Source organism: Ailuropoda melanoleuca, chromosome 10 (genome assembly GCF_002007445.2).
Source record: "Ailuropoda melanoleuca isolate Jingjing chromosome 10, ASM200744v2, whole genome shotgun sequence".
NCBI lineage: Eukaryota > Metazoa > Chordata > Mammalia > Carnivora > Ursidae > Ailuropoda > Ailuropoda melanoleuca.
Genome location: NC_048227.1, coordinates 36,530,139 through 36,538,249, shown reverse-complemented (window position 1 = coordinate 36,538,249; position 8,111 = coordinate 36,530,139). Strand labels below are relative to the sequence as shown.

Genomic DNA, 8,111 nt, shown 5'->3' with positions numbered 1-8,111 from the left:
GAGCTGCCCCTCATCGACGCCCAGACCTGCGACGGCTACTACCACGAGAACTCGGGCATCTCCAGCGAGATCGCCATCATCCTGGACGACATGCTCTGTGCCGGCTTCGAGAGCGGCCAGAAAGACGCCTGCGGGGTGAGCGGGCACCCCTGGTTGGCATGGCAGGCTCTCCCCCCTCCCCAGCACCCCTGGGGGACCACCCCAGGGCAGTGCAGGGCGGCAATATACCAGAGTCAATTCAAATAGAAAAGCAAGTTCTCGGACTCTGTCTGCCTTTACATACATCAATCGTAACAATATCATCAGAACGTGAAATACTTCAAAAGTGCTTAAGCAAACTGTGACCATATCCCTATCCCTAGAGCTTTTCTTCTGGGGCCAGAAATGTCTTTTTTTCTTTCCCAAAAAGAACCTCAGGGCCTCTGAGTACATTGTCCTGAGCAGCAGGTCACTTCTGGGCTGGGCTGGTGTTGTCTTCGTCTGCTTTTATAAGCAAACATGCTTTATCTCACAAGCCCTCTCAGTATTGTTTCATCACAAACAGGTTTTTTTTTTCATCCCAAATGAAGCAATGACATTATTAGCAACACAGAAGTGCCCCCCCCCACCCCGAGCCCCTACTCTGACACGCATGGTTTTATTTAGGGAACACAGTATTCCCACGGCCCTGCTTCTCCCATCTGCCAGAGATTTCGCCCCGAATTCCCAGACCTCTCTTGCCTTCCAGAAACATCCAACTCACCGATCCTCCGTCCACTAGACCTGGCTAGCCATGTTGACGGGAGGTTGGTGGGCCTGGGGAGGCCCCTGTGTTCCTTCTCCCTCGTGGGCCCTACACTTCTGGACTCCTCTTTCTCCCTAGGGTGACTCCGGGGGCCCCCTGGTCTGCGACATTGATGGAGTCTGGACCCAGGCAGGCATCGTGAGCTGGGGGTCCGACTGCGGCCTCCCCAACAGGCCGGGAGTGTACATCAACGTCAGCATGTATACCACGTGGATTGCCAGAACCATCCAGAGCTCAGACCTGGACATGGAAAACTCCTCTCCACGCCTTGCTGGGCTCTTCTTCCCCACCGTGCTGTTGGTTCTGGGGCTGCTGGGGGACGACACCCTCGCCTCCCTGGGGCTCGCCTAACCCAAGCAGCCAGCCCTGCGGACTCAACCTCTGCCATGTAAACTCAGCCCTTTCTCTGCTGTCTGCTCCCGTCTGGCAGGAAAGCCCTCCCCAAACCCTCCCAGGACAGCTGCCTTCCATGACCCTCCCCAGCCTCTGTCCTCCTGGACCTTCTCTGGCTCCTCCCCCCCCTTCAGAACCCACGGCCCTCAGGCCAGCCCCACCTTTCGCATGTCCCCCACGGTCCTTAAGCTGCCCTCACCTTCCCTGGCCAGCCTGGGAACCCCTGGGGACAGCCTGCTCGTCCTGCTTCTCATCCACCATCCAAGTCTGAGTACCAGGGTGCACGCTCGCTCGGGGATTCCTCTGGGCGTTTTGGGGACTCTTAGGACTGGGGTTTCCAGCCCCCAATGCTGGGCTGCTGCCTTTGCAGGCCTGTCTTATCTGAGAGGCAATAAACACAAGCTGGCAGGCAGAAGGCATTCCTCCCTGTGCCTCCGGGCCCCACAGGGTGTCTGGAAAGGCACCTCCCATTTGTGGGGGTTTCCCCCCAGGCTGCCACTGGATGCTCACAGCAGTCCTGAGAGGTGCACGTCGCTATTATTTCCCATTTTTCAGACAGGGAAACTGAGGCTGAGGGCTTCAAGCTGCAGGGTGTGCTGAGCCCACTCGGTCTGGCAGCCCTGCCCCTTGGCTGGGGGGGCATCGATCCACCCCAGGTGTGAACCTCGAAGGCTCAGAGCCCAGCTGAGCTTGCTGTCCACGTTTCTCCCTCTTTCCCTAGCCTGTCTCTCCAGGGGAGCCTGGGACCCCCTGGAGATGTGGGAGCCGGCTGTTGGAGGGAGCACTGGGCTGGGACGTCGGGCAGGGGCTGGAGATGGGAGGAGGGGAGGGCAGTCTGAGCCCCCTCTGGTGGGAGGCCCAACCTCCATCCTGGGACAGCTCCCACCCCAGACTACGCCTGGCTCTCCCACCCACAGGTGAGCCGAGTGGTCACATCTTTCAGTAGCCCCCTCTGCCCCTGGGCACCATGCTGGGAACCCTTCACCTTCTGCAGCCCCCACCTACCCCTCCAGCGCTTTCTCTGCAGCGCCCCCCCACCGTCCCTGCTGCCGAGTCCGTCTGAGCCCTGCACCCTTCTCTGGAGCCTTCTCTGGATGCACAGGGCCTGTGTGTCCCTGTCAGGCTGTCTCCCTATGGCCAGATAGCCAGGGAGGTACCCCCATCCCCAGCCCTGGGCCTGTCCAGGAAGGAGAGCAGCTGTGCTGGTAGGGTGGGGGGCTGTGGTGAAGGATGGCCCGAGCCCCAGGTGTTAGAGCAGGCCTTGCACTGCAGCCCGCCCTGGGGGAGAGGAGCCAGTGCTGGGGCTCCAGGATCATCTGGTGCCCAGCCCACAGCTACGGGCTGACCACCAGGGTCGTGGCTGCGGTCACCATGCCCCCGAGGCCCCAGACGCTGCCCGTATCCAACACGTCAGCCGGAGCAGCGTGCTGGGTAGCCAGCCAGGCACACCAGGGAGGACTGTGCGCCCCTCGTGCATGTGGAACCACAGACATGACCTCCAGCTGCTGCTGCTCACCTTCTCCAGGCGCTTCCCCTATGGGCACCTCGTAGGGTGGCAGCCAAGTGCGACAGCGTGCATGAGGGAGGGAGAGGAAGACATGTTACCTCCTCGCCTACCCGGAGGGGTCTCAATGACCTCTCTGAGCCTGGCACACCCAACCTCTCAATCCCCAAAAGCTGACATCCCCCAAGGAGCACCGAGGGGACACCTGATGAAGCCTATGGTCAGTGCCACTCCTGGGCCACTAACGTCCTCCCCGTGCTCCTCCACACCACTCCCCCCGGGCCAGGAGACCCGGAGGTCCTCTGGAACGGCAACAACAGGGACCTCGAGAGCCAGAGCCCCTCCGCCCTCGGGGACACTCTGCCCATCCACATTCCTCCTTTTCTACCTTTTCTCCTTCCACCCCTCCCTTCCTTGGCTCTCGGTCAACCCTTCAATTCCACACACACCAATTCCACACACACCAAGCCTGTCACATGTGGGCCCTGGAAGCCGAGAGCCATATGCACACATGACCAAACATCATTTTGGATATTGCAAACTTCTAGGAAGAAAATCCGGGGGCGGGGGGCAGTGAGACAGAAAGTCAGTAGGGGCGGAGCAGGGAGTGCACTGTAGATGGGAAGGGAGCAGAGAAAGCTTTGCTGAAGGGTGATGTTAGCACAAGATCTGAATGCCACCAAGAAGCCTGCCATGTGACCGTCTGGGACAGGAGTCTGCCGGGAGAGGCCACCCCAGGCTGCAGCAAGCTCGGAGTTCACTAGGAGAAGACAGCTGGGGAGGGGACGGGATTCGGGGGAGGTGGTCACAGGGGTATTGAGGGCTGGGGGAGCCTGTACCTGTGGCTGGAGCGATCCTTCAGGCTGCAGTGGAGAAGGGACAGCCTGGGCTCTCGTGCAGCTCCAGGAGGTGGTCGCGGGCAAGGTGTCTTGGACCATGTACGCACATGGCCCCAGCGTGGAGCTCACAGGACACCGGCCAGTTACAAGTGCTGTGGTGTCAAAGGCCACAGAGGGGTCTGTGTTAGGGAAAATCTTGCCCCCTTGCTGTGCCTGGGGACCCAGGACCTACCCGGCCATGGCCTCCCACAGAGACCCATTCTGTCCCTCAGTCCACCCGGCTGAGCCCATGCCCACCGCCCCTCACTCTGCAGGTGATTCGGTGGAGGGCGCACCAGTGTGCAAAGTCAAGGAGGTGTGGGGACTGCCCAGCTTCAATCTCTGGAGAAGGTTCCGTGGTCACCAAGCACCCAGTGTCTCTCACTAGCGTCTCTCTCAACGGGCCAGGCCCGCAATGAGCCTGGATCCAGGGCTCCCTCTCCCCCAGGGGGCGCCCCGGCCGGGCCCCCGAGCCGGCGGAAGCGGAGGGGGCGCCACGCGGCGGGACAGGAGGCCATGGACGCGCGCGTCGGGGCGCTGCTGCTGGCGCAGCTGCTGGTGTTCGGGAGGCAGGGTGAGCTCAGGCGGGGGCTGCCGGCCGTCCTCGGGCTGGCGGGGGGCGGCGGGGGCGCGTGCAGAGCCGGCGGAGCTCACCGGGCCGCCCGCCCACCCCGCAGAGTTTCAGGATGGGGACCAGCTGTTTGCAGGTAAGGCGTCCAGGACGCGCGCTCGCCCGCGCGGGGCCCAAGAGCCGGAGCGCAGAGGGCGCCTCATCTTCTCCTCTCCTCCGCCCAGGTTTCGAGAACTCGTCGTTGCTCACGTGTAACTGCCGGGCCCCTGGGGGGAGGGGCGGGCGCCCGCGGGCCACGTGGGGAGGGTCCCGGGGGTCCCCTGGTCCCCCTGCGACGCCATCTCCGGGCACCCCTTCCCTTCGCGCAGGGGGGCGAGTGGGCGGGGTCCTATAGCTCAGCCGCGTGTCCGTCTGTCCATCCCAGGGCCCTGCGGCCAACGATCCATTTCAACGCGCGTGGTGGGCGGAAAGGACTCGGAGCTGGGCCGCTGGCCGTGGCAGGGCAGCCTGCGCTTGTGGGGCTCCCACCACTGCGGAGCGAGCCTGCTCAACCGTCGCTGGGCGCTCACGGCCGCGCACTGCTTCGAAAAGTGAGTGTGGGGGCGGGCGGCCCGCTTATTGGCGAGCCGGGTCCTGCGTGCCCTTCGGGGGCGGACGACGCCCTCCTGTTCTCCTGAGCCCCAGGCCCGGCTACAGCCACGTGAGGCAAACCCTGTTTCCCCTCTAGAACGTTCTTCAGAACATGTGCATGCACTTTAATGTCTTGTTCTTTTCTCCCGGGGTGGAGGTGTACCAGGGGGTGGAAGGAGGTGGGTAAGCACTGGGCACAGAGCCTGGCCGGTGGCGACGGTGGTGGTGGAGTTTTCCAGCTGCTCTGGCCCTGTGCAGCTGTTCCTTCTTTATAGGATGGCTGCGGGAGGTGGGGGGCTGGTTGAGTGACTGGCCAGATCAGGCCCCAGGGGGAGGCACCCTGCTGCCCCCAGCCCTTAAGACATCAGGTGTGCTCAGGGGCCCCGCCTCCTCTGAAGACCCCTGCCTGCTCTCTCCTCCCTGGCTAGGCACAGTGACCCCTTTGAGTGGTCGGTGCAGTTTGGGGAGCTCTCTGCCTCGCCGTCCATCTGGAACCTGCAGGCCTACTACAACCGCTATGGTGTGGAGGAGATCGTTTTGAGCCCCATGTATCTGGGGGCTTCGTCCTATGACATCGCCCTGCTGAAGCTGTCCTCCTCTGTCACCTACAATAAGTACATCCAGCCCATCTGCGTTCTGACCTCCTCCTCTGAGTTCCAGAACCGGACCGACTGCTGGGTGACTGGCTGGGGGGACATCCAAGAAGATCAGGGTGAGGCTGGGGGCAGGGGGTGGGGCAGGGGGGCCCCACGCTCCACCATCTGTTTCGTGCACCCCTGGGTCTCTGTGCAGCTGGGTCCCTCCTGGGGGCCGCTCAGCACTATCTCCTCACCTGCTGTCCCCTCCTGCTCCCCCTGAAAGGACAGACTTCCTGTCCTCACGCCTGCTTGCCTCTCCCTGCCAGACACTGAGCCAGAAGCCACAGTGAGAGGGAGGTCAGCTGGGCCCCAGCCTGCACCCCCCAGACTGCAGGGGTGTTGGGGTTGTGGGAGGGCCTCAGAAGGCCTCGGGTGTTGACTAATTTAGCCAACCATTCTTCCCACTTTGGCATGGGTGCTCACTCAGCCCCCAGCCTTCCCAACCCTGGCTCTCCCACACCTGCGTCTACCCACCTTGCTTCCTCGTCTGGAGCGCCGAGCCCATTATTCTGTCCTTGCAATTTCAAGCCATCCACAACCCTCGGCTCCCCACCCCACTCTCTGGGGCTCCTTGGGCGGGCATGAAGTGCCCCTTGCATATTTCTCACCACGAACTCCCCAAAACTGCTGGGCACAGCCTCCCCAGAGGTGCCCTGGGCCTGGACTGCCCCATACACTGCTCCCTGGCCTTGCCCATTCCTGCAGCACCCTTCCCACAGCAATAACAACAGATGAAGCTCCTGGCATGCGTGCTGTGTGCCTGGCACTGTTCTAGGCTCTCAAGACTGAGGAATGAGCAGGGTGAGGTCTCTCTTCCTTCTGACCTTACCTATGAATGAAGCTGGGAACATTTTTATACCTGCTTTATAAATGAGGAAAGTGAGAGAGGTATGGAAATTGCCATAAGGGCCCAGAAAGAGTCAGTGGAGAAGCCAAGCCTCACTGGCCGAGACGGTAATGTGTTCTTAAGATCACACATCTGGAATTGGGGAGGGGGTAGAGAAATCAACACCAGCCCTGCGTTCCTGTAGAGCTGGGGTCCTTCCCCTGCCGCAGACCTCCCCTGGCGCAAAGGGCCGAATGTGTGTGAGCCAAGGGGCCCGGCCAACAGGTAGTCCTGTCCAGCCCCAGCCCCCCCCCCTTCTCGCAGGTAGAGGTGACTTGTGGACACGACCGTCTTGCCCGTGTCAAGCTCAGCTCGGCCATGTGCTGGCCGGGAGAGCTCGACTCACGGTGCCTTGGCCTCCTCATCTGTAGATGGGGTAACAATAGCTCCTACCTGCTGGAGTAGCTCGGAGGTTTTCAACTGTCCCTGCGGAAGGGCCCAGCAGAGTGCGTGGCTGGCGAGAGGCTGTACCCGTGCTCAGCTCTCAGTGGTAGCCTTGTGGCCGTGCCCCGGCTCGGCTGTGGCTCGGGCCTAGACTGAACAGTTGGCCAGATTTGGGTTCACAGCAGGCTCTGGCACGTCCCTGGTGCTCTGTGGGGAGGGGGGATGGGAAAGGCAGGCCTCCCCCTGAAACTTTCCTTACCTGAAAGAGGGTCATGCTGGTGCTGTGTCCTAGGAGGGCCCCGGGGGCCCTGAGAGCACATCCTGAACGCTCTAGAAGCACTGGGCTGTGCGGCCACGCGCGGAGAGCGGGGCCACGGGCGCCCACCTGCTCAGCTTTGCACTGACCCTCCCGCGGCTCAGCTGCCTGCGCCGCCCCCAGCCTCTGCCGCCGGCTGCTGGCTGGTTCAGGAGGGGCTGCCGTCTGCCTGCCACAGACCACGGACCGGGAAGCTGCACCTCAAGAACAGGCCCTTGGCAGGGTGCCGTCACCCACGGGGGCAGGGTGCTGGCCCCAGGGACCCTCTCCCCCACCCTGTAGCCTGTGCCGTTCCTCTCGACCAGATGACAGAGGAGAGGCTCAGGGTGCCATGTTTCTCTGTCCCCCCACCCCCGCAGAGCTGCCATCCCCCTACATCCTCCAGGAGGTGCAGGTCGGCATCATAAACACTGCCATCTGTAACTACCTTTACGCACAGCCCACCTTCCGCTATGACATCTGGGGAGACATGATTTGTGCCGGCAATCCCCAAGGTGGCAAGGACGCCTGCTTTGTGAGTGTCCCTCCCCAGCCCAGCCAGGGGCTTCTGAGGCCTGGAAGTCCACCACCCTAGCCCCAGCCCCAGGCCTGCACCTCACTTGGTCCTTGTGCCCACTCTAGAGGGTAGAGACCATTGTCCCACTTTGCAGACGCAGAAACGGAGGCTTGCTCCTTTCCGGGGTGGGGGTAGGATTGACAACCAGTCTGCCCAGCTCCACAGCCCCTCCTGCTCCCCCCGCCTCTCCACTGGCCCCTCGGGCCCCGCCTCAGGCCTGGCTCATCCACGCTGCTCCCCAGGGTGACTCAGGCGGGCCCTTGGCCTGTGAAAAGAAGGGGCTGTGGATTCAGGTTGGAATCGTGAGCTGGGGATCAGGCTGTGGGAGGCCCAACCGGCCCGGTGTCTACACCAACGTCAGTAGGCACTTCAACTGGATCCGGATGCTGCTGGCTCGCAGCAGCGTTCACAGGCCAGCCCCCTGCCTGCCGCTGGTCCTCCTCCCTCTGCTCTCGCCTGCCTTCCACCCCCGGCTGCCCGAACGCACCTGAGCCCAAGAGCTGGGGCCATCTGCTGAGCCAGGCCCCGTCCCGCTCTGTCCCTTGTTTAATAAACACGTTTGCATGTTGGA

General features: G+C 62.5%; 2 protein-coding genes across 2 annotated transcripts in view; both read left to right on the top strand.

Annotated features, from left to right (window-relative positions):
- LOC100474325 (serine protease 33-like) overlaps window positions 1–1,423 on the top strand; it is a 4,465-nt gene extending 3,042 nt beyond the window's left edge. The window contains exons 5-6 of the mRNA XM_034669583.1: window positions 1–135; window positions 863–1,423. The exon at window positions 1–135 is cut by the window's left edge and continues 22 nt beyond it. Of these exons, the coding sequence (XP_034525474.1) occupies window positions 1–135; window positions 863–1,135 (408 nt within the window). The 3' untranslated portion in view covers window positions 1,136–1,423. The remainder of the gene's footprint in view (window positions 136–862) is intronic.
- A 2,594-nt stretch (window positions 1,424–4,017) lies between these two features.
- LOC100474578 (testisin-like) lies at window positions 4,018–8,111 on the top strand. Its single transcript, XM_034670553.1, has 7 exons — window positions 4,018–4,133; window positions 4,237–4,266; window positions 4,355–4,381; window positions 4,555–4,720; window positions 5,189–5,472; window positions 7,344–7,498; window positions 7,783–8,111. The coding sequence occupies exons 1-7, from the start codon at window positions 4,076–4,078 to the stop codon at window positions 8,029–8,031; spliced, it is 969 nt and encodes a 322-aa protein (XP_034526444.1). The 5' UTR covers window positions 4,018–4,075; the 3' UTR covers window positions 8,032–8,111.

Bases quoted from the DNA above. Each gene is read 5' to 3' on its own strand.
- LOC100474578 (XM_034670553.1), top strand. From the start codon at position 4,076: ATGGACGCGCGCGTCGGGGCGCTGCTGCTGGCGCAGCTGCTGGTGTTC. The intron at 4,134-4,236 runs GTGAGCTCAGGC...CCCACCCCGCAG, and splicing joins GCTGGTGTTCGGGAGGCAGG to AGTTTCAGGATGGGGACCAG. The intron at 5,473-7,343 runs GTGAGGCTGGGG...CCACCCCCGCAG, and splicing joins GGACATCCAAGAAGATCAGG to AGCTGCCATCCCCCTACATC.